Genomic DNA, 24,401 nt, shown 5'->3' on the forward strand with positions numbered 1-24,401 from the left:
TTGGTGCCTCTCTGTAATGTAGAAGTCCATGAGCGTACACTCTACAATGTAGCTAGTTGGCCCTTTATCTATAACCTGATCTCGAGTATTTCTTGGAGAGAAAGGAGTATGTGTGGAATGAATCAGGCACTATAATGGTTTGCAGATGTAATGTGTGAGGATGGTCAAAAATTCCTTGAGGCACTTGGGGAGGGGGGGGCTAGCTAAAATGTGATTGGTTTTATTCTCTCATTTGTATTTTTTATCCCAATCCTCCTATTACTTCCTGTCTTGCTTTCTCTCTTCATCACAACTTCTTTTTATTGTTTTCATTCTATTTCGTTTATGTTTTAATATTTTTTAACCCAAACCCCCACGTGCACGCGCAGTCAATATATCACTGGCGACACCTCGGGAGCGCGCGCTGTCAGTTGCCTTGTCTCGCACAGGCGCGCGCACGCGAAGGCCCTCCTCTCGCGCTGCCACGCTGGGCTCGTGCACCATTTTAAGGCACACACGCGCAGCGGGTCGCTCCCACTCGACCAGAGGACTGGACCCGGTCAGGAGTCGCTCTTTCTTCCCCCCTCTCTCCTGTCGTCACCCCCATTGTCCTGGTTGTTTTGCTGCCTTGTTTTTCTTTAGTTCTTCGCGGTTAGCTACCTCCAGTCATGTATCGTTATTTCGGGGAGCTGCTGAGCCGCTCGGCGGGTAGCGCCCTGGCCTCGGGGTGCATGGACTCCGCTCTCCCGGTGTCCGCGTCCCTGATGCGGGTCCGCCACTATGCCGACGCGGCCGACAAGCCCGACGACCCCAACTTCTTCCGCATGGTCGAGGGCTTCTTCGACCGCGGCGCCGCTATCGTGGAGGACAAGCTGGTGGAGGACCTGAGGACCAGGGAGACCCCCGAGCAGAAGAGGCACCGTGTGCGGGGCATCCTGCGCATCATCAAGCCCTGCAATCACGTCCTCAGCGTGTCGTTCCCCATCAAGAGGGACAACGGAGAGTGGGAGGTGGTGGAGGCGTACCGCGCCCAGCACAGCCAGCACAGGACCCCTTGCAAAGGAGGTAAGACCTGAGGCAGACCCCTTCCCCAACTGGCCCCTCTGCTAGTTAGCTACAGCCAGCTACTTAGCATGAGTTAGCAGCAACGTTAGCCACTTAAAGGCACAAAGCACAAGGAAGTCAACAGCTGCAGCAGGAGCTCACCGTTACACGCCCTTAGCAACTCTGGTTTTATCCGAAGCTAACCGACCTCACATCCGTGTTTATAGTGGCTGCTTTAACTAAGACTTTCTGAGTAGTTTACATTGACCTTCCTGCTCACCTGTGGCTGTTGTTTGCTAGCTTCAGGGCCACCAGCAAGCTAGCATAACCCTGTTTATCTACTTCTAAATCTATCAGTCCTAAGTATTAGCTTCCTAATATAACAGTTTTGACATCTTGTTCTCATTATCCATTGGTTTGATCTCCAGACTGGATGGATGCGCCACTATAATCTAATTCTTGCCATCAGCAACGTCCTCTATGCTTATTGTAATCTAATGTATGGTGTGATGGAGAGGGCAGACCCCAGACTGTCGTACAGAACACAAGGTTGGACCTATTAAACATGTCCTTTGAATCAAAGATGGAGAAAAATGTAAAAAAAAAAAAAGATGATACACTGTTTATGATCATCCCCATCGTATAGTCAAATATCCATCTACTTAATGTAGGAGCTGTCAATACTGTGTGACAGGCTCAAGCAGAATATGTTATAATATCCTCTATGCTCCATGATATATGCTCAATGGTGCAGAGTTCAAGGTTCAGAGCGAGTGCATTATGGGTTTCTGCTGTAGTGCACTCTGGGTAAATTGTGAATGGGGCAGTATGATGTATTGGAAGACAGGAGGTGTGAGCCTTGGGGAGGGGGGTGGTTGTCTTTCCAGGCACTCCTATTTGTCAGTGGTGTGACAGGTGGGGGAGGGTGCTGTGGAAGTAGAAAAGAAGCATGCCTTTCAGTCAGTGCAGTCAAAGGGCATGTTTGAATGGTATGGAGCGGACATTGGCCTGGTATTAACACCACGAAACCTTCTACTGCCCCTGTGTAATGTGGTGAATGAAGGCCTATTCTGGGGGAGACAGATTTAGACTGAAGGCACTTTCCTGAATGGGATGTACGCAGTGATTTTATTTTATTTTTTTAAAGGACGCAGTCTGACAGGCTGAGTCAGATTGGCCTCATTTATGTCAGCCAGATAAAGTATCCATTACAAATCCCTAAACCACTTATCAGTGATGCATCAGTGCACCCATTCATGAATTTGCAGTACCACACACTTTCCAGCCAGTTAGCAATGTGAAATACAGGTAAAAACAACATTAACTGAGCATAACCTTCTCATGGAGACCGGGGAACTGCAGAGTATCGCCACAGTCCAAAGCTATATCCAAACCCACTTTGGTAATAGCAGTAATCTATAATGGTAGTGTTACTCAAAAGTGTTACTTCCTGTCTCACATTGCTTAACTTAGATCATGGGAACAGCTTTACAGTCAACAAAGATTGACCACACAAATCACTGAGTGTTAACTTTTAATTCATACTGATTTAGTGGCATCTTTTCCCAATTTGCTGGAGTGCTACACAATAAAACATGCACATGCAGGAATCACTGTGAAATCACATTTTCTCTCCTATCTTAAATTGCTCTACATTTAAAAAAACTTGCAGTTTACACACATTTGATTTAACTGAGAGCTTATTGATTCAAATGGTTCAGTAAACAAGTCTGACAGGCCCGTTCCTTCCAAATTCTGAGATAATAGAGGTTGAATAGTGATAGAGGAGTAAAAAGAAATTCATTGTGTTTAATCATTGATATGGTGCACAGACCCTCAGTTGTGGTCAGATCAAACTACAAAGTGCAAAGGCTTTTTGAGGCCCACATAAAGCAACAGCTGCTCTCTACTGAGGGTCTGGGGCTATATGTGATTGTTGCTTGTGCCACATAGCCAACCTTAGCAATAACAGCTATTACCAGTTTAACAAAAGCATTGTTAATTTAGTATCAAATTTCATTTCATTACTCACCAAAAGGAGTGGAAAGCAATGTCTTTGTTAACGTCTCTTTGTGTTACTTCTTTCCTTCTCCTGAGGTTAGTATCCTAACCTGCCAGCCCCAGTTTGGTCAGCCCATCTAGTCACTTTTTAATAGTGAGCCATTGTGGTGCATATGAATGTGGTGTGTCTGTGATGTGTCTGTGATGCACAGTTGTTCTCACACTTCCAGAGGAGAGTTTGCTCTAAAGTACATGCCACTCAAGTTCTGTTTAGTCGACATCCTTCTCTTTTCTTTGCAGAAGTGGAATAAATTCTTTACATAAATTCATGTCACATGGAAAACCACCACTTCAGCAGTTTGGGAAAGTTGCATAGGTATGTAATAGAAGTTAAAAACCATTGAATTGACGCAGACTTACATATTTACACAATGTGTTTGTGCTTGCTAAATAAAAATCAACAAGATTAAATAGGTATTTATGAAACGAATATCTCAAACACACCTTTATCTTAGCCAAAACCTGTTTTAAAAGGAGTGCAGCAATGAGGCTCTGATGCACAAAGCTCCATTTTGTGAGGTCGTTTGAAAAAAATCCAACTCCTCTGACTGCAGTGGAAACTCTGAATTTCCGTGTGGGCTCAGTTTATACCCAAAAAACTTGCCCTCCTAATTCAGAGGAATGTGTTTACAGACATGTTTGATTTCTTGTTGCTGGGATCGGCTGTTGGTAGGGTGGATACATGGTTAGATGTTTGGTTGGATGGGGGAAGGGTTGGCAGTTTGGTTACTGTGTTGGAGATTGTCCTCCACTGCCTGCCTGAGGAAACTCAGCTGATCTGTGCCTGAATGGAAATGAAGATGAAGGGGAAACCACAATGGCTCTCTACAAGATAGATCTTTGTTTTCAGGATGTTTGATCGTTTCCTCGTTTATTCCAAAATGTCAGTAATAACAGACTTGAGATGAGAGGCTCTGACCGTGTTAACACACACTGCTTTTTTTACCATTGAAATTCTGCAGTCCCTTCTTTGTGGTGTTTGCCCTTGGAATTCTCTGCGTAAGCTAACGCTGGACACGCTATATTTGGTATCGCTGGTCAGTCTCTCACACATGCGCACACACACGCACACTGTGCCAGTATGGCCTGGCCAGCAGCTGGCTATTTGATCTCATTTTTACGCTGCGCTGGGGTAGACCCACACATGTTAAGCTGTAAACGGCAGCAAACTCAAGACAGCAGGAAGAAATGACTGCAGCTTGCGGGCTGGGGTCAGAATGGTGGGCTGGGATTGGCTCACTCGGTCTCCACCCGCCCACCTCAGTTACTGTGGCTGTCAAACACAATCAGTGATCCCTGACCTGTTTATGTGATCTTGTGCAATTGTGGAGAACATACTGCGAGCAATCATTGGTCCATTCCTTTATAGTATTATTCTGTTGTTGATATACACATGTGAAGGAGACAGTTATAGTGTAGGCCATTTATTTTAAATATTAATCTGTAAAAATACTCTATTTGAATGACTTGAATGTGATTACACGTTAAGCCCTTTTTGTACGTTTTCCTTTTTTTCCAGTTTTTCTTTGAAAGGTTATCATTTTTTAAACTTCCCTCTGTGTGTGTGTGTGTGTGTTTCCACAGGAATCCGTTACAGTACAGAGGTGTCTGTGGATGAGGTGAAAGCCCTGGCTTCTCTTATGACCTATAAGTGTGCCGTTGTCGGTAGGTATTGAAGTCTAAGCTTTTCACAAAGCCTCTTTGTTCTTATCCCCTGATCTCTGCAATTTTTTTCATATTTTTCTGCGTTCTCTTTTACGTTTAATGTTCAAAAGCAATCAGGGCCATTTGACAGCATGTTAGGGTATCGGTCATGTAATGCTATCAGAAAATAGTTATCAATCTTTTGTTTTGCCTTGTTGTCATCTAACTACACATTAAAAATGCAGCTCTGCATGTGTATGTTATTGTCTTGTGTGTTGGTACAAGCATACGAACAGTACGTTCCTGTGGTTTATTAAGATGCATTATTTTTTTTCCTCCAGATGTGCCGTTTGGGGGAGCCAAAGCTGGAGTCAAGATCAACCCAAAGAATTACTCTGTAAGCCTTCTGATCCCTCCTCCCCCACACTTAACACGCACATATGGAGATGCACAGACATGTTTTGAGCATGTGCTGTAATGCTTATAGGAAAGTGTGACAGTCCAAGATGAGAACTCAAGGCTGGCAGTCATATGAGGGTTTCAGTTTCCCTGTGTGTCTTTCTCACATCCAAACAAACCCCCAGAGGATGATTCAATCAAACAACAATGCATAAGCCAGAGCTGCAGAGTCTCACCCCTCATGTTGTTTTTGCTCATCCTCACAGTCAGGGGATTTGAAGTGAGAAGAGATAATAATTAAATAGAGAGAGAACGAGTCGTTGTTTACATTCAGAATTCAATTTTAATTTAAAACCTGGAGGAACTGCAGTGCCACTACATGACAAGATAAACTCTTTAGTATTTTGTGGTTTGAGTTCAATGTTCACATTCTTTCAGTTAGGATCACTGACTTCTAATTTGATTGTAGATAGGGATTTTAGTTCATCTATTGATGGCTTCTGTGTGAATAACATATTTAAAGTTAATTTGCTGTTGTTCTCATAATATCTCTTTCTAAACATCTGATAGCCATATTACTTTATCCGGAAGTTCCACTGTGTTTTTATTGACCTCTACTGTCTGTATGTCTGTTTATAGGATAATGAGCTGGAGAAGATTACAAGGAGATTCACCATTGAGCTGGCCAAGAAGGGTTTCATTGGTGAGATTCTTTAATCAATAATCTTAAAACTTGGTACTAAATTAGAAACAGTTTTATCATTTTCTGTGAGTTATTTGTCGTACTGCTTTTTATTTCTTTACGTTGAAAGATGAATGTCCTTGTCACTGTTTGTTCAAAGAGGTGCAGTGATGGATATTACCAGAGGGAAGCAAACATGTCCTGTGTAGTGCTGTTTATTCAGGTTGGGGAAGTTCATGGTGTGCCTGTGTTAACTGAGGAGAGAAACCATCATGGAATAATAATAAGGAATAAAAACATGCAATTTCTATATGCAGCGGTGGAAAATGTAGCTTTTACTTAAGTAAAAGTAGCAATACTACTGTGCTAGTAAAACTTTGCATTTACCAGTGAGTATAACTTTTATGTTGTGGCTGGTAAATATGGGGAATTATGATTGCTTTTTGTTGATTTGGTGGTTTGTTGATTTGGTGGTAAACAAAATGCTATCATAGAATTATTTTAGTTTCTGCAGGAAGTTGCAGGATTAGTAATAATTATGTTGGGGAAGGTCACACACAGCCGGATCGGCAGGTTAACAGCCCCCATGCAGGCACATTCTTCCCCCCTGCCTGGATGCAAGTTAGTGTTTATAATGTGTTCTGTGCAAACACAGCACTGAGTGACACAACAGTCTAATTGTGTATATTCATATTTTATATGCATGTTAACATACAGTGAAGGCCCTTCACTGGTAAATTCATACAAACACCCTGGAGGTGAAGCAGTACCCACTGCACATTCGCTACTCTATTCTGCCACTGGGAGTGCAACATGGTCAAACTGCCCCTACTGAGAGATTGGGTCATGCTTTTCTTCCTCTCAGGACTCCCCTCCCCCACCTCTCTGCATGCCTGCTTCTGTTTTTGGACCTCATTCCAGGATACCAGCCCCTCGAGGGCACATGTATATACAGTATGACACAATGTCTTGGGCTTCACGTTTCTGTCATCTGAAACTGTGCTGTCAGTGACATGAAGTTTGTGGCCTACTTAACAATACTCTTCCCACTTTCACCCTCTTTTCCTCTCCTACACAATCTCTGTTTCCCAGGACCTGGCATCGATGTCCCTGCCCCAGACATGAGCACAGGAGAGAGGGAAATGTCCTGGATTGCCGACACATACGCCAACACCATTGCACACACTGTGAGTTCTCAGACATACAAAAAGAAATCTGTGTCCTTTGGCTGGTTCTTTTGGTATGCATCGGAAAATGGGCCAAACGAAAAACAAGGAATGACTCACATGCAAACCATGAACAGTGGTTTCCTGCCTCTCCCTTCCCATTAAACCAGGGAGACATTTCTGCTCTCTTGAAATTTACAGGCCGAGGCCTGGATGATTCTTTGTGTTTGTGTTATCAGTTAATCCTTTTCCTATCAAACAGGTATTATTTGATCAAAGATAGAAAATATTTACCCACGATTGTGTGTATTATGAGAATGTTCCTATGCTTAAAGCAACTGTTCAAAGTTTCATCCAATTCACAAAAATTATAATTCTCAGGTCTTAGGCCTGGGCTATTAAGAAAAGTTTTTGGAAAAGCCAGCTGCAGTGTTATGAGAATCCAAATGACTCTACCAGAGCCTGAACTGAAACAATAATTCAGGGGAGGAATTTGACTCCAGGTCAACCTCATGCAAACCATCAGACTGTTAACTTGTAGGCTAATTCTATTTTTATGTGTTTAACGAGCACAAGACTAGTTATACATTTGACCACTATGTCCATCTGGAAGGAAAGTTAACCAGTTTACAAAATGAAAAAATAGGGACTACCAATGAAAGATAAATGAATGTAGGTTCAGTTGTAGATATTTTAATTATAGGAGAAAGTGGAGGCCATATGTGTACAGTCATAGCAGGAAATCCCACTGCAGCAAAGGGGGTGGTAATTTTCCACAGATCTCTCTGTCTTACTCTGAAGGAGGGTAAACAAAAATCCCGGGATGACTTTCTGGCCACTACTCTTCATTCTTCTGACCTGTCATCAATAATGAATGCTAATTATTATTGACTGTTGTTACCCAACGCTGCAACAACAGTGTGGAGACACATTTCTGTCAGCTGAAGCCTTTCAGAGGTAGCCTTCATGCACAGCTAAAGTTAGTCCCTCCCTTATGTAGAGTCAGATATATCATTGGTCAATTTAATAAAAAAGAGCCAATTTTTTCCCCTGCACTCTTTCATTTGTTTTGCCTTTTTCATTGAGTCGATCAAGAAATAAGGTTTTACCAGAATCTGTGTATATTTTTAGCAGGTTTTATAAAATGGTATGAACTCACAATCAGATATAGGGTTCATGATCTATATTCATATACATCAAGCAACCTACATATCCATGTCATTAAAGCATTATTCAATCCCACTTATTTCTCAGTGACAATTGATTCCCCTTTCCGCTCTTGTTCTTTAACCTCCTTTCACTTTATACAGTCACATGACCTCTGTTCCAGATACCCAGATATCCAGGACTTAAGAGTGTGTCACACATTCCTGCTCTGGGTATCAGAGTGCAGAGGATTATGGGTAATGAGTAGTGTGCGCTGATGTTCTGTCAGACACTGCACTGCCTGGAACTGTGGCACTTCAAACCTCTTAGTATCTGCATGCCAACACTAGGCTACCACTGACAGCCACCACATGTGTTTTAAAAAAAATCTGACTAGATTCAAGAATTCATATTCAATTTTAAGTATGAGTGGAAGCTTTAGAAGTTGCTGTGGCTGACTGCAACACAAAATGAGGCCCTAAGAAAAACGTGACGATACTCATGCTGTGTACATAATTTTCTACTTCATGGTGTTTGTCTTCTGACCTTCCTTACCCTGTGTTTACAGGACATCAACGCCCATGCATGTGTGACAGGAAAACCAATCAGCCAGGGAGGAATCCATGGACGTATTTCAGCCACTGGTCGTGGAGTTTTCCATGGCATCGAGAACTTCATTAATGAGGCGTCCTACATGAGCATGGTTGGTCTGACCCCTGGCTTCCAGGACAAGACCTTCGTCATCCAGGTACACACACAAACAAATGCATGCCTGGTTTGATCACAGTGGAAAAATGTTGCTCAAGAGGAAAGGCACTGCCAATACTTGCAGGATTTAAAACTTCATTTGAAATTACAATCAGGGGGTCTTAGAGCAGCGTCTCAATCAGAGCCGTGCCATCTGTTCTAGTCTGGCCCTGATGTCCTCACACCAAGCTGCGGCAGGGAATTGATGGAGTTTCCCTTCTTTTTTTTTAATGAGAAGTGACTCAAAGGAAGAAGAAGAAAGTGGCCCTAATAAATAGTCTTATGGGAGAAATGAGCCTGCGCTGCTTCCCTAATTCCTGCTTGTTGAGCATAATTGTTTTGTTTTTCAATTATTTTGGTCTTTGTGTAAAGGATTAAATGTAATCAGTGGAATTCTCAGTTTATGAAAATAAATTTCACACAACGCAACAAAATTGAAAATTCTTAGAGGTGTTAGAAAGAAACAAAAGTAAGATAGAAAAAACCATGGGAAGGGCTTTCTTTCTCTAAGTGTACCAATCATTTAAACAGTAAGTCTTTAAGAAGAGAAGCAGCAGTTTCACTTCCACTTGTCACATAGCAGCACCTCATGTGTGATGGACACAAAGAAACGCTGACGCATGGCAACCTCTCAACATTGGCCTCCGCTGCTTTCCTCAAATACTATAAACTACTGTTAATATAATCTGACATTCCTGATTAACAACTCTGTATATTGTGTGTCTGTGTTTGTCAGGAGGGGTCCACCCGGTGTAACTTTCTCACATTTAAGAGATTGTGCTTAAACTTGTTTCCTTACAGGATGAATATTGCACCGGCAATTATTGTTTCTTCATTTTATACAGATTTTCAAACAGGCACATTTTCTCAGCACTAATAAAACAATTTGAGATGTTGAAAGGAGATGAGGTTTTCGGGTGATGATGGGGGAGAAAGGGTTTCACTGAGGAGCTGCAGAAGCGGCAACAACAGCTGGATCATGACGAGAGTTCAACTAATCCGTGTGTGCGTGCGTGTGTGTGTGTGTGTTAATGTGGATTACGTTGTGCTGAGATTAGATTTGCTTAGAGATATATTCTTAAGAGAGGAGATAGCAGATCTTGTTTTTACTATTGCGCTTGATTTTCTTTTTTTTTTTTAAACCAACAATGAAGTCAGTCCTTTGACTCACTGTTGTCCTGTGACACTGTACAAAACATTTGATAACAATGAGTCCATATATACATGTATATGATTATCCATATCACCTACCCTTAATCCCATCTGAATTAATCACCAGGCTCCAGCAGTGATATACCTTTAATGATGACACATTTTAGATTGTAGCCAGTTAACTGAATTATATTACCCAGAAAACATCTGGCATCTCCTTTCAGCTCATATTACAGCATGATGATTATGGGGGTGTTATAACTTAAGTGGGCCACATGGTGGCACTAGAGGATATAGTTACTTGGAGCTGATCTATACTTTATGGTTGAATAAAATTGGTATAATAATATATATTTTTTACTATTGATATTATTTAATGATTATCTTCTTGCCGTGACTTTTCATAGGGCTTTGGTAATGTGGGTCTCCACTCCATGAGGTACCTGCACAGGTTTGGGGCGAAGTGTGTGGGCATCGGTGAGATCGATGGAGCCATCTACAACCCAGACGGCATCGACCCCAAGCAGCTGGAGGACTACAAACTGGTACCAGCACAGTTTTTGTGTCTTTTTGTGATTCATTCTCATGAAACAGTATTTCTGACATTTCTGCTTCTGGAAATAAACATTTTTTTATCCTTCTTTTCTCTGTGTATCTCTGCAGCAACATGGCACCATTGTTGGCTTCCCAGGAGCCAAACCCTATGAAGGGAACATTTTGGAAGCTGACTGCCACATCCTGATCCCTGCTGCTGGAGAAAAGCAGCTCACGCGTAATAATGCCCCCAGAATCAAGGCCAAGGCAAATAATAATTTTGATCTACCCTTAAACCATTATGTGGATTGATATGAGTAAGAACAGAATGACTTTGTCGCAGTCATCTTAAGTACTGTTTGTTTGTTTGTTGTAGATCATTGCTGAGGGTGCCAACGGTCCCACCACCCCAGATGCCGACAAGATCTTCCTGGAGAAAAACGTCATGGTTATCCCTGTAAGTGCACACGCACACACTAAGTAGAACATTTTGGACTATATTTTTATATGGTGCTTTTCCAGGGGACTACTCAAAGCCTCAAGCGCTGTACAGCACAAACAGCATTCACATACATTCATACAGCACTTCTGTAACACCATTTATAAAGAATAAATTATTCTAAAAACAAGTGTTTTTAACTGGTCATGTAAATAATAATTAGCTTTTTACTTATTTACTTTATATACTTTTACACACATTTTTACACTTCCCCCACCTCCAGGCTTGGTTCTTTTCATGTTTTTGAACTTGATCTGTTTTGATTTACTTGTAAAATTAATACTATTAAGTGTTAATTTCAGTGTAAGTTCAGTTTAAACAGGCAGATTAATATGAGTGTCTGTTTCTTTAATCTTCAGGACATGTACCTGAATGCTGGTGGTGTGACAGTGTCTTATTTCGAGTGGCTGAAGAATCTCAACCATGTCAGCTATGGAAGACTGACCTTCAAATATGAGAGAGACTCAAACTACCACCTGCTCAGTGAGTACCGGACAACTGCTTTGTAATTCCTGCACAGTCCGACAGCTGAAATAAGCTTTTAGAAAAAAGTACGAAGAAACAAAAGAATCTTCTGATATCTTGTTTACCTCTCCCATGTTCTCTCTCACAGTGTCTGTGCAGGAGAGTTTGGAGAGGAAGTTTGGCAAACAGGGGGGACCCATTCCCGTCGTGCCCACTGCTGACTTCCAGGCCAGAGTAGCTGTAAGTAAAATCTACTGACATGTACATGTCCAAGCTTTTGACATTGCACTAACACAGTCTGTCATTATAATAATTATAATCATAAACATAATCTATATAGCATAACAAATCAATAAACTGAACTGTTAGATCATTTAAGCAATCAGCGGCTCTGATAGCATCAGCAAGTGCTTTCCAATTGAAGCAAATTTTAAGAAGAGACTTGAAAGATCCTTGCGCAAGTTGTTCAAGAGCTTCGAGGTCCAGACTGCAAAGGCTCTGTCCCATTGAGTTATACAGTGACAGTGGGGAGACCTCTGAGAGGAGGATCTCAAGCTACGCAAAGGCTCATAAGAGATTAAAAAATCTAAGTTATAAACAGGAGTCAAACGATGTCAGCCCTTAAAGGTTGTCAACACAAGTATCGATGAAAAAAGACAAACGCCCATCACGTTACCAGAACCAAGTTGTGTCTAATTATCTGAAAATATTTGATTCACATTATTTATATGAAACAACAAAAAGCACAACAATGTTAATCCATTCAACCAGGTTAATAGTTATTTATTTTAAGATGACCTTGCATAGACATTGTATAGAAACTGAGCTTGATCATTCTTCTTTGCAGGGTGCCTCTGAGAAGGACATAGTTCACTCTGGATTGGCCTACACCATGGAGAGATCTGCTCGGGTAAGTGATCCTGCAGGGGCCATATTTAGTTTAGTTAACTGAGATGAAACATTGGACTTCTTTTTGTTGTTCTCAAGCTTTTTCTGTCACAACCTGCATCCTCCCTCAAAACAGTAACATTTCTATCAACCACTTAAAATATAAAAAAGTCAAATAGTGTTGTTTTTAGATATTTCCACGATAATACATGTTTGCTTTCAAATTTACATGATTTCTTTATTATGCACATACAATTCTCGATTTTAACTTGGCCTAATTTATTAAACCTTTTTAGACACAAATGTACACTGAAGATGTGTTTCTTTTGCTCAAAATAATTATTTTATAGAAGGAGGAAACTGTTTTGAGTATTTCACTGTATGAAGTAAAGTTATCAAATCTCATCTGAAGTTTAAGGATTAGTTTTGGCATTAAATGATTTACTGTAATTAATTAATAAACACTACATTTTATTATTATATAATTGTTTCCTCTTATCTGTGATCCGGTCATTATAATTGATTCTGTCTTTGAGATATTCAGTGACTCTTGTTTGTAGTTTTGTTTTTAATAAAAATGTCCCTCCTGCCTTTTCAGCAAATCATGCGCACAGCAAGCAAGTACAACCTGGGTCTGGACCTGCGAACGGCCGCCTACGTCAACGCCATCGAGAAGGTCTTCAAAGTCTACAACGAGGCCGGGCTTACCTTCACATAAACGGCCAATCACGACCCCCACACCCGCTCCCTCTGCTCGCCTGCTATTGATCAGCCTCACCTGCCATTTTCCATCCATCGCACCGCCTTCAGAACATATCGCTGTTTACGGCTGCTCTTTGGCTCTTTCTCTCACACACATACGCAGCGACACATTGGCTAGCCTGGTATTTACCCTGTGATCTTTGTGCCGCCAATATACCGAGCCTGTTTCTCTGCTTGAATATAGTCAATTCCTGTTTTGCTTCTGTTGAGGAAAAAGCAGATAGAGCTCCAAAACCATCCCTCCCTCAGACCCCATATACAATGTTAATGGTATTGTTGTAAGGCAGCCATGTTCAAAGCGCCCTCTATTTTTTGTGATTGCTGAATGCACGTGTGACCCTCCTGTTGCAGTTGTCATCACTACAGATGCCTTATTTCAGAAAGAAGTCTGCTCTGAAAAGGAGCAGTTTCACTTTAATAAAAAGGGATTCAGATTTAACTTCATGTGAATAAGAGAATAGAATTTATTACCCTTGAGTTGTCTTCTTACTGTTTAAGGTGTAAAGGTTAGAAGTAAAGTTCCCAAGGTTCAGGATTCCCAACAATGATTTAGTATTGTTCTCTTTCAAGATCGGAAAGATGTTCTCACCCTCTCCTTGTCCCTTCCTTATTCTTCCTTATGTCCCCGCAGCTTGCTCTAATCTTTAAAAGCAGCTTCTCCCTGATTCCTCCAGTGGCCAAGTAAGGGGGCTGAGTGGGAGGCGAGGTGTCACTGTGACCACCTGATGCCTGATTTCATTTTTTTTTTTTTTTTTTCTCAATTTTAACCGTCCAGTTCCTCAACATAGAAACCATTTTAGAGGAAATTATTTTTATTTTTATTCATTTTGTGGAAACCAATAAAATGTTGAGAAAAGATACACGGGCGTGTCGTGAGTTTATTTTACTGTGTGCGATGCTGTAATTTCAGAGGAGCTCATGCAATGACACTGCGTAGAAGTAGCCTACTCGGCAGCTACAGTTCTTTGTCAAAATAGTCCCAGCATGTAGCTCGCTCTTAAATCAGTCGCCATAATTTTTCCTCTTTTTGTTTTTTAAAACAAATGAATTACAACAGGCAAAATGCTCTCTGAGTTGTCTGAGCTCTGTTTTTTATGCTAGGCTAAATTAACCAACTCCCAGCACAGACAAAATAATTCTCTTATTTCTATTTTTAAGTTTTGATAAGAAAGCAAACGTGATTGGGACTCGTAGCTCAGTTTTGATCTGTGGCCCCTTAGTGAGCTCATGTGGCCCTGACTGATGATAATAATAATGTGAGAAAACCTTGTGTTTTCAGTCAGGCACCTCTTCAATAAACTCTCCACACTGTAGCTGGATTTCAACAAAACATATTTAATTTCACTGGTACTGTTTATAAAATCAGCGAGTCTGCTTTGATGCCAACTTAAACATGGTGTGTGGTTGTGTGTGTGTGTGAGGGGGGTGTTGTTTACAGAGTGTGTGTGTGTGTGTGTGTTTGTGTGTACATGTTAATGTAAGTGTGTTGTAGTGTATGGTCTGTGTGTGTGTGAATGTCAGATTGCTTAATAAGGCAACATGCAGTCATCAGTTTCCATTGGCCTCAAAGTAAAAACACACCTGCTCAAGAAACAAACACACACACGCACACATACACACACATTGCTGGCTGAAACCGTTCTACGCTAACACACACATACACGCACACACACACAGTGCATACTGACGCGCACACAAAGACGAGCAGTGAAAGGTGGCATTACACTGAGTGACGGGAGGAGGGAATCGTCTGATTGGCTGAGACAGTCGAGCGGGTCAGAACACTAGTTAGTGTGAAATCAAATCTACCCCTAAAAATCCACTACATATCCCAGAATTCAAGCTGTACACAGAACTACACATAAAGCTGAGCTACAGTGAGAACACAAACCTTCATCCTGTTCTCTCATTGGACCGATTCCCTTTTATTGAGTGATTGTTTTCATCACAGAAATCTGAATGATATTCAGGCTGCTCACTTTTCCTCTATGACATGCAAGCCGGTTCACAAACACCAAAAAGCAACTACATGATAAGAAGAAATCAACTGCTCATTTTCCCCTGAAAACACCTTTAAACCCACAAATTTCCCTTTTAATTTCCCCCTAAATCCAAGTTAATCCTGACCGAACTCTATTTGATGTTTACGACAAGAGAAACATTTAAACCTAAGACTCACTTCTAAATGGTTTTTCAGCATTTTCCTGCACATTTCCCCCAAATTCACTTTGGTGTATTTGGAAACTTTGATATCCACTAATCAGCTTCAACATATAGATATGAGCACATCAGTTTTTTTGCCAAAGTTAGAGCAACACTGGTTAATATGGGAAACACTGGGCTGGATTGGGACAGAAAATAGGAAGATACTAAGGATTTCCAATTATAATTAAAATATGGTTGTTTGCAGAGAGATGCCCCCGTCAGTCAAATCGAATCAAGCCATCAGTTATCGATTGTAGCTTTTATGTGAAAATGTAATATTATCCATTAGAAGAATGAGCACTGTGCGTTGTTTTCAGGTTAACGACACTGTTAATAACCCTGTTTCTACACGTTGAGGCGAGACACACACTAAGCCATACAAAGCCACACGGAAACAGCTGCTACTCTACGGTTTCAACACGTGACGAGTCATTCCACAAATCTGTTCATGCAGTCTACCGTGGCTAACTAACTACCGCACACACAACAGAACGAGATCCGCCATCAACGCACGATTCCCTGCACAAGCGTCTGGAGATTTATTGTATTTATTTCATATGCCACAGCTGCACATGCACACACACGTATATATACTATATATATAGAATATAAGCTTTGGACACGCAGGCACACAAACAGCAGCTCACACCCTGCCTCAGTCATCAGTTACTGCTGTGGACTGCAGTGCTGAGGCCTGAGTGGATTTTCACAACCACAATTTCATTTCTGACACACTGACCAGTGTGTGCGTCTGTGCTGGCGCTGACGGTATGCACTGTGTATGTGTGTGTGTGTGTTTCATGCATGTGTTTAATGAAGGGGTGTCTCTTTTTTGTTTGTGTGTGTATGTGTTGTTACGTGTGTGTGTTTGTGTGTGAGGTTTCCCTATAGGTTGGTAGGCGTGGGGGCAGTAACGACATCAGGGCTCATATCAGGACGACACTAACACACAGGTGAGTTGGGGGGGGATACGACGGGCAGTGGAGGAGAAGCTACAGGCTGCAGGAGGTCAGAGGGTGGAGGAGGGGTAGGGAGGTAAGGGTGTGTAAGGAGGCAGAGGGGGTGGGGAGAGGGTGTGGATACAGTGGCTGAGGTGCGGCATCTGGAAGAGTCTGTTTTAGTTGATTTTGGTTCCATAGAGTCACAAAAAAATATGTTGAACATCTGGACTCTGCGAGGCGATGGGGGCCGGGAGGCTGCTGGAGAACACAGGAGGGGGGTGGGGGGTCCTGAAGACAACTAATACCCCTGAAAGAAAAGAATGAAAGAAAGGAAAAGATTAGGACAGTTTACAAGATCATTTACTAGACATGAGCAGAGAAGAAAAGTAATATATACAATTTTGGAGTACTTGGCAATCAAACTGTTGGACGTCAAGATGCATTATGGGTAATGTAGGCATCAGGTAGGTTTAGACAAAGAAGAACTCTACTGCATCAATTCTGATATTTATCTTTTTTCTTACTTTCAACTGTGGCAATTGATTTAATATGAAGTTAATGTAAAAAAATATTTTCCCTGGAAATGTAGTAGAAGTGAAATATTAGTCACATACAAGTTAAGTGCAGTACTTGAGTAAATGTATTTACTTAGTACCTCTGAGAAACATTAATATTAATGCTGCACTTAGCCACACATCACATTTAATTTGATCTGACTGAGCTGCTGCGTATTCATAAGCCGCTCTGTTTTAGTTCCAGCAGCAGTCGGACTTGTTTCCTTACCTCTCCTCCTTCGCCGCCCTGCTCCATCCCTCCATATTCTCCCTGTAGGAGAGGAACAATTTGGAGAATAATAGATTAGACACAAAAGAAAGATGGAGGCTTTTCTGTGACGATGAAAAGAATGAAGCGATGGGCAGGACTGAGGGCCAAAAGCACTATCGACCACCTATCTACCTTTTGTTTTTCACCAGATTGTGATATAACAAAGCAGACCATGCTGTACGGTTGACTCAATGACTCTTTATTGTCATGCTTAAAACACTTTCCAGGGGGCGTCAGTTAGTTGATTAGAGATTTATAACATGTAAGAGTGAAATGAAACCTCCACCTGCCAGGATCTATAGGTACACAGGACTGGTTCAGCCTGAGCGGTGCATGAAGCTACTGAATGAATGAGTAAGATACATGAATACTGCACTTGTGGCTACATGAAGGAGCTACATGGTTAGAAATGAGAAATTTTAGTTTTTATCGTTGGCTAAACCACGTGAGTGAGCAAACGTCTGAGAGGTCAGAAGAAAGCGATCGCAACGTAAGTAAGTTGTATATTCATGCTTTTATAAACCAGAAGCCAAAACACTGCAGGAATTTGTGTTTTAGCTCTTTCTACTTTCCTCTCTTGACGCTCACCCAGTCTGTTGTGGGCTGTTATTATCAGATATACACTGAATTACCAGTTTTTACTGAGTCCACCTGCACAATTTAATGCAATCCAGTGCAACAAATCCCACCTCAAACCATGATGACGCTGCACTGGAGGTCTGATTCATTACATTGTACAGGTGAGCCTAATAAACTGATAACTTGTGAAGCATGCAGAGTATCCCCTCTTTGTCTCTCCTTCACCCCAGCCCACCCCGGGGACAACCTATGACCCCCACATTGCTCTGTCCAATAGGCACCTCGTATACAGGCTCCTCCTATCAGGAAAACACAGATGAGACACACAGCATAGACGAGAAAACGTGAGAACGACAGTGACACAGACACGTGAAAAACAGAAACACTGCCACAAAGACGTGCATAAAACACACACACACAAACATGTTAGCTGTTCATACATCTAACATGTTTAACAACAGTCTTTAAATCATAATCATGCAAATTAAATTAGACCAATATTTTTACAATCCTAAATTGAATCATGCCTGAAAACAAAAGAAAATTATGAATAAAGGGGAAATATATAATGAGTTACATATAAATGACATTGTATATAGAATATATTTAGGATTTAAATAAAAAGAGCAGTTTAAAGATGCCATTCTGAACTTTGAAAAACTTTTCTCTATTCTTTTAATTAATCAATTAATCAAAGGTAAAAAAAAATACTAGTAGATAACCAATAATGTATTTATTCACAATAGATCATTATGTCAAAATCATAATCATAATTTGAAAAAAGAAGTCAACTGTTTTCTCATGTATATGCTCTCTTTAGGCGCTACTGGTGGCTAATGACTTAAATCTGTGGAAGCCATTGGTGTGACCCATTGTTGCCATGGTTACCGACCTGGTTGATCAACCCGGTTGATGCGGCGACGTTCTCGACGCCCTCCACAGACGCCTGTGACACCTCATTGGTCCCAGCAACTGCTGCATCTCCCACTATGTTGGCCTGGTCCACGGTCCTGTTGGCCACTGGTGGGCAGAACGGAGGACGGTTAGTAGTGACACAAACACACACACACACACACACACACACCCACACACACACACACACACACACACACACACACACACTGAATGCAATTGAATGCAAAATGAATGCATTGAGGTATGTGGGCAGTGATCTAATATAGTTTAAAATGGACGATGTCTCTTTTCGTATGTAAAGACCACATACGTGAGTCTTAAGGTGTGTAACCTTGGTGCCCTTTATGTATTTTGGTGACATATGTTTTTAGTATCTGCTCAAAAGATCTCAGGCATTAACAGCATTAACATCTAGTAACTTCAAATATTATACCTGTGGATGCAGTGTACATCTTAAAAGGACGAGGAGAACAGTGGGGATAAAAGTATTTTCTCTTATAAAATAAAAAAATATATAGTGATTTTTTGTTTCATCTCTATAGTCTATTTTTAAATTATATTTTAAATTCATATCCTATATTTGGTTAACTTCCACCTCTGTATGATTACCTGAGCTTTTCTACAGAAACATCTGGGACTGTCTCAAATAATAAACACAGTGGATGCTCCTGTACTGTACATCCAGTATTTCCACAGACTGTCTCCGGCTTTTCAGCAAAAGCCTCGATGACATGCTACTGCTGTTCCCCCTCTTAACTAGGAGTTGAGGAAACATGGAATCTAAACACTGGTTTCACCCTGAGCAAAGATCTTTTCATGCTGTTCAGGTGGATATCACCAACATTTCTTACCTGTATTTACTGATGACACAACTCCCTCCTTTGTCTTACTCCCTGAGGGTGAAAGAGAGAAATTACAATCAAATTCATGTACACAACCTTCATTATAGGCACGTAAGATGGAAACAACATATTCTATATTTCTTAATTCTATAGTTTTTGTCAACTGTTTATGTAAGATCATTTATTTTTTATCTTTTAATCAGTGAAGCATAAAATTTCCATGATTTTTATTAATTACAAAATTAAACTGTGAATAAATTAATTATTATTGATGTAGTATTGATAAGATAAAAACTCATCACATGAATGCAGAACATCACAATGGCCATATTAGATATCGGGTCTGTGCAATAAAGTGATATATCTATGACGTAAACAGATTTTATTTAACGTTTTCACAGATCTATTATTCTTTTATTTTGATAAGAACATTTTTAGATTGGGACAAAGTATCAGAAATGAGCGCAGAACTTTAAATCATGTGATAACCCATATATTTTTTGTATCTTTAAAAACACTTCTCTGCTGCTGTTGGCTGCAGAACCGTCCTGAGAGTGTCGTGTTAGCAGTATCCATTACTCTTTCTAAAAATACATTTGAAGACCTACTTTTACTGATGTGTTTTCCTGCTTGTTAAAAGTGAGCTTGTTCTTTTTCTATTCGTCTGCTTGGAGTCTTACATTCTACATCAGTTTATATTTTAATGGAGATATTTTAATTGTAAACGTGTGAACAGTAGCATCTCTGCGTTTCCCTCCGTGCTCAGAAATCCTATGCTGATTATAGTATGATCTGGAGCAGATTAAATTGTGGTTATGTAATCTGCCTGTGTGAGGGATAGGGAATAACGGCTGGAGGGCAGAAACGAAGGAACGAAAAGAAAAGAAAAATCTGAAGCGTCAAACGCACACACACTGTTGTGTCTTTATGCTTTTCACACGGATGCACATGCTGCCATTTACTGTATCCCGCATCCATTTGTCCTCCCTGTGTCTGCTGCTTCCCTCCATCTCTCTGCACACTCCCCGTGGTACATGAGCCACGTGCCTGAGCACTGAGCAGCACTGCAGCACAGCCCCGACACACACACACACACACACACACACACACACACACACACACACACACACACACACACACACACACACACACACACACACACACACACACACACACTCTGCAATGACACAGCTTCTTTCTCTCAGCCAACAGAGGGAGCCCTGTGAGTGTCACTTGCACTTGTGTATGAGAGCCTGTGGTGATCCGTCTTCCACCATCACACGGAGCAAACTGTGAGCTATGGGAGTGGATTTTAAGTGTTTGTAAGGAAACAAATTTTTTCTGTGCAAAAAAAAAGAGAGGCTATAATTCCACTACAGGACCCTGCTGAGTATGTACAAGAAAGCATTTTTAAATAATCCTGATAAATAAATTATAATCCAGATGAAAAGCTGCCTCGATAAAGGAAGATTGCACGGATTAGAGTGTGTGAATGCTTTTTCCTATGATGAAATAATGTATTCAATTTACAAAAATATGGTTATTTTTGTATGGAGGATTTGTAATGTGTGTTGGCGAGGTGAACGCTCAACGTGACCTGTGTTTGATGTAAAATCTTATCAGTGGTGATATGTGTTATGTATTTGGAGCAACATAGACTATACAATATATGCACTGAGACATTCATATGTGTACGCACCGACATTTTCTACATATGCACATAAAAAGGAAGAGGTAACACGTAGGGAAAAAAGAACCTTTTTCTTATATATTATTGGGAAGGAAAATCAGTTCTTTAAGGTGCAATTTATTATTTCATAAAACATGAACATTTTTGTGTATCTTGATCAACTGAGTAATAAATCATAAGAAATACATATTAATTATTAAAAATAACATTAATAAAATAACCCAATAAACTAGTACATTGTGCTGGGTGTCCAGGTGTGGGCCTGCGTGTTAGAGCGAGCGTGACGACCTCGTTACAGTGTTCCCACATTCACATGCTGACGTCTGCAGTCTGCTGCAGGCAGATACTCTGCCTTATCGACCATCTTCCCTCCAGTGATCACATCAGCGATCCCTCTTTTCTGTTTTCCCACCTCCTGTGATTTCCATTTTCTTTTTCCTCCCTTGTGTCTCCTCTACCCATCCTCTCCTTTACCTGAGCTCGGCACCACCCTGCACTCCCTGGAAACATCCAGTTGTCAGTTTCATTCCACCTTCTCCATCATCCCTCCATCACTGCACGTCACCTGTCCCTCTCTGTCTGTCCCTCCATCTGTTCATCCAGGGGGCCATCATGAGACCAGAGGCACAAATCTTCTTGTCTGACATAACACCCCTCCCTTCTCTCTCTCTCTCCATCTTCGCTCTCTGTCTCTTCCTTCTGCATCTCTCCATCTTCCCCTCTTTCCCTGGGATGGGTGGGTGGAGATGGGGGTTTGTTTAAAGAGCTCTGGGGGAGGAAGGTGGTTAGTCATCAGAGCAGCGTGCACAGGCGAATCCTTTGGATATTTCTTTTGGAGGGGGGGGGGGGTTGCATGGGCAAATGCTGCAGTGCTCAAGTGATCCTTGCCCTGTCTGCCTCACCTCCCTCTCTCCTCCTTCTTCACTCTTTGAGCTTGTGACATTGACTCTTGCATGGATGCATTTTCCAATTTTCATCATCCCCATTAAGATTTTGCTGCATGAGTGGTGATGGGAGTGCAGGAGAGCTGGACTGACGTAGACGTCCACAAACTCCTCACCCACCTTCTTACTTTTACACCCCCCCACACACACTCCCCCCTCCCCTCTCAGGCGGCCTAAAAGCCAGATTCTCGGGGTAACCTTGAAATGTGACGCAGTTGCTGCTACAGCTAATGTAAACGTGCAGGGACGTGCAGCGGAAACACACAGCGTCTGAAGCATTGTCAAAAAAGTACTAATTCAAATTCTTTGATTTAAAATGTCCTGTCCTCGTATACTTGCATTTTTATTGTGAATTTAGACATTCATTTTGAGATCAATGTAAAATGTACCACAAAAATGTACTGGAGCCTGTGCAATGTACATGTAGGTCAGCTCTGAAATTTTAAAAAGGCACAGAAATGGAGTCTCTGGGGACTTCATCCTCTGCAAACTGATCCACCAACCATTGAGTGTGAATAAACCAGGACCGTGATAGAAGCCTGAGGCAGTGCCATCCTGAAATCCTGCAGCATCCCTCCTTCCCCCTCTCTTTTACTCTTTTATTCTCATCCCAAGAAAATCTAGTCCTCCACTAGTTACGTCCCTGCTGCCCGGTTGCAACTTTTATTATCATCTCTCTCTCCATCTAAACCCCTCTCTCCATCACTATGTCCATCCCTCACTCGTTTGCACCCCCACCCTCTGCCCTGCACCAGTCCTGCAGCAGTCCTGCCTCTGCTCACTCCTTTGCTCCTTTTTTTCTCCGTTCCACCTGCTCCTCCCTCTTCTCCAGTCACCTCTCACGAGTGTCCCAGACACGGGCACCCATGGGACCCCACCTCAAAAACACACGGTGCAACCACACACAAAGAAATGAGTGCATCTCCTGATCAAACTTTACACAGAGAGGTCGTGTTACATACCTACATACATCACCCCTTCCTTGGTCTTGGCTGCTGCCTCCTCCATGCCGGCTTTGGTCTTCTCTGCGGCGGCCACCACTCCCTCCTTGGCCATGGAGAACCCCTTCATCAGTACATCCATCTTGGGTGACGAGACGGCTGGGCTCCCCTGCTCCAAACGGGCCTGGCTGGCTGACTGGTGCTTACAGTGGGTGTGCAGGAGGGGATGTCAGGAGTGCGTTGGTCTTCGTGAGTGAGTACGTGTGCGTGTGCCGGTGGCTCCTCCTCCCTTTGGTGCTGCACAACAGAGGGTTTGAGAGGACTGCACAGGAGGGCAACAGCACGCAGACTGAGAGAGAGAGGGTGGAGGAAACGACGGGTACGCACGAGATGGAGAGAGGAGGTGGAGGAGGTGGAGGAGGAGGAGGAGGGATGGCCGGATGCTGCAGCATTTTCAAGTCATGCTGCAGCCCCGCCCCTCAGCCATCCCTCCACTCTCATCCATCTTTCTCCTGATGATTCTCACTCAGCCTCAGTTACGCTGTTTGCATATTTTTTGATTGGCACGTTGCTCTGGACACACCTTTCTGGATGCTGAGCTTGTGAGAACTGTTACATAACCGTCAGAGCTTAAGCACTGGAGCTTTTTTTTTTTTTTTTCAAATCATATGGTTTTGACATGAAATCTGTGATTGCACTTCGAACAGCTTGTCCAAAAGATGTGATTGCTGCAGCTAACCTTATATATGTTTGTGTATATTTTGCATAGGTATCAATTGTATTTATTTATTCAATGCATTACTTTGTGTATGCATTATGCAGATTTTTGGATATAATATCAGTAAACTCCCTCTCTACTGCATCACACTGAGTTAAGAGAGACAAAGAAAGAAGCTGCTGCCATTTTTAGTGTTGTAAGAGAAGAGAAATTGCTTTGTCATCTCAACCTGAATGAGTCACAACCGCCCTCCTCTTCTTCCTCCTCCTCCTCCTCCTCATGGTCCCATTCCTGCAAAATATGCCGACTCAGCGGGACAGCAATCATGTTGATGCCTTTGATGGCCCCACATCTCCTTTTTTTTTTTTTATAAACAATGCTCTGTAAATAAAATGTGGAGAAATAACTCTAAAATATAATGTGCTGCTGTGTTATAATAGTCTTGGAACTCGTGTTTTTGGTGCCTGACAAAATCAAAGTGCAGAGAGTAAAGGGATTTATTTGGAGCACACTGAACCGTGCTGTTGCAGGGAGGATGTCTGGTCTTTGGGGTGGGTAAGTGTGCAGAAACCTACTGCCCTCTCCCGGTCACAAGAAATGTGACATCATGACGCAGCATTGTGGCTGCACGGC

At 41.9% G+C, this 24,401-nt stretch overlaps 2 protein-coding genes across 3 annotated transcripts; one reads left to right on the forward strand and one right to left on the reverse strand.

Annotated features, from left to right (window-relative positions):
• The first annotated feature begins 437 nt into the window (after nucleotides 1–437).
• glud1b (glutamate dehydrogenase 1b) lies at nucleotides 438–14,028 on the forward strand. Its single transcript, XM_020083143.2, has 13 exons — nucleotides 438–1,044; nucleotides 4,669–4,749; nucleotides 5,070–5,125; nucleotides 5,767–5,830; nucleotides 6,902–6,996; nucleotides 8,690–8,869; nucleotides 10,428–10,565; nucleotides 10,684–10,821; nucleotides 10,931–11,011; nucleotides 11,413–11,536; nucleotides 11,667–11,758; nucleotides 12,366–12,428; nucleotides 13,005–14,028. Exons 1-13 carry the CDS (start codon nucleotides 648–650, stop codon nucleotides 13,122–13,124), a joined length of 1,629 nt encoding a protein of 542 aa, XP_019938702.1. The 5' UTR covers nucleotides 438–647; the 3' UTR covers nucleotides 13,125–14,028.
• Nucleotides 14,029–14,483: 455 nt separating this feature from the next.
• On the reverse strand, nucleotides 14,484–23,479 carry sncgb (synuclein, gamma b (breast cancer-specific protein 1)). Of its 2 annotated transcripts, XM_069518193.1 has the most exons (6): nucleotides 23,072–23,479; nucleotides 19,485–19,526; nucleotides 18,611–18,738; nucleotides 18,000–18,017; nucleotides 17,098–17,139; nucleotides 14,484–16,621 (listed from the first exon to the last, which is right to left on the reverse strand). In XM_069518193.1, the coding sequence occupies exons 1-6, from the start codon at nucleotides 23,190–23,192 to the stop codon at nucleotides 16,613–16,615; spliced, it is 360 nt and encodes a 119-aa protein (XP_069374294.1). In that variant the 5' UTR covers nucleotides 23,193–23,479; the 3' UTR covers nucleotides 14,484–16,612. The 2 variants fall into 2 exon arrangements, with proteins under 2 accessions (XP_069374294.1, XP_069374295.1); XM_069518194.1 differs by lacking the exon at nucleotides 18,000–18,017 and having other exon boundaries at nucleotides 23,072–23,475.
• Nucleotides 23,480–24,401: the final 922 nt, after the last annotated feature.

The sequence above is a fragment of the Paralichthys olivaceus genome, chromosome 21 (genome assembly GCF_024713975.1).
Source record: "Paralichthys olivaceus isolate ysfri-2021 chromosome 21, ASM2471397v2, whole genome shotgun sequence".
NCBI lineage: Eukaryota > Metazoa > Chordata > Actinopteri > Pleuronectiformes > Paralichthyidae > Paralichthys > Paralichthys olivaceus.

Bases quoted from the DNA above. Each gene is read 5' to 3' on its own strand.
- glud1b (XM_020083143.2), top strand. From the start codon at position 648: ATGTATCGTTATTTCGGGGAGCTGCTGAGCCGCTCGGCGGGTAGCGCC. The intron at 5,831-6,901 runs GTGAGATTCTTT...TCTGTTTCCCAG, and splicing joins GGCCAAGAAGGGTTTCATTG to GACCTGGCATCGATGTCCCT. The intron at 11,012-11,412 runs GTAAGTGCACAC...TTTAATCTTCAG, and splicing joins AAAACGTCATGGTTATCCCT to GACATGTACCTGAATGCTGG.
- sncgb (XM_069518193.1), bottom strand. From the start codon at position 23,192: ATGGATGTACTGATGAAGGGGTTCTCCATGGCCAAGGAGGGAGTGGTG. The intron at 19,527-23,071 runs GTATGTAACACG...TTTCACCCTCAG, and splicing joins GGAAGGGGTGATGTATGTAG to GGAGTAAGACAAAGGAGGGA. The intron at 18,739-19,484 runs GTAAGAAATGTT...TCTGCCCACCAG, and splicing joins TGTGTCATCAGTAAATACAG to TGGCCAACAGGACCGTGGAC.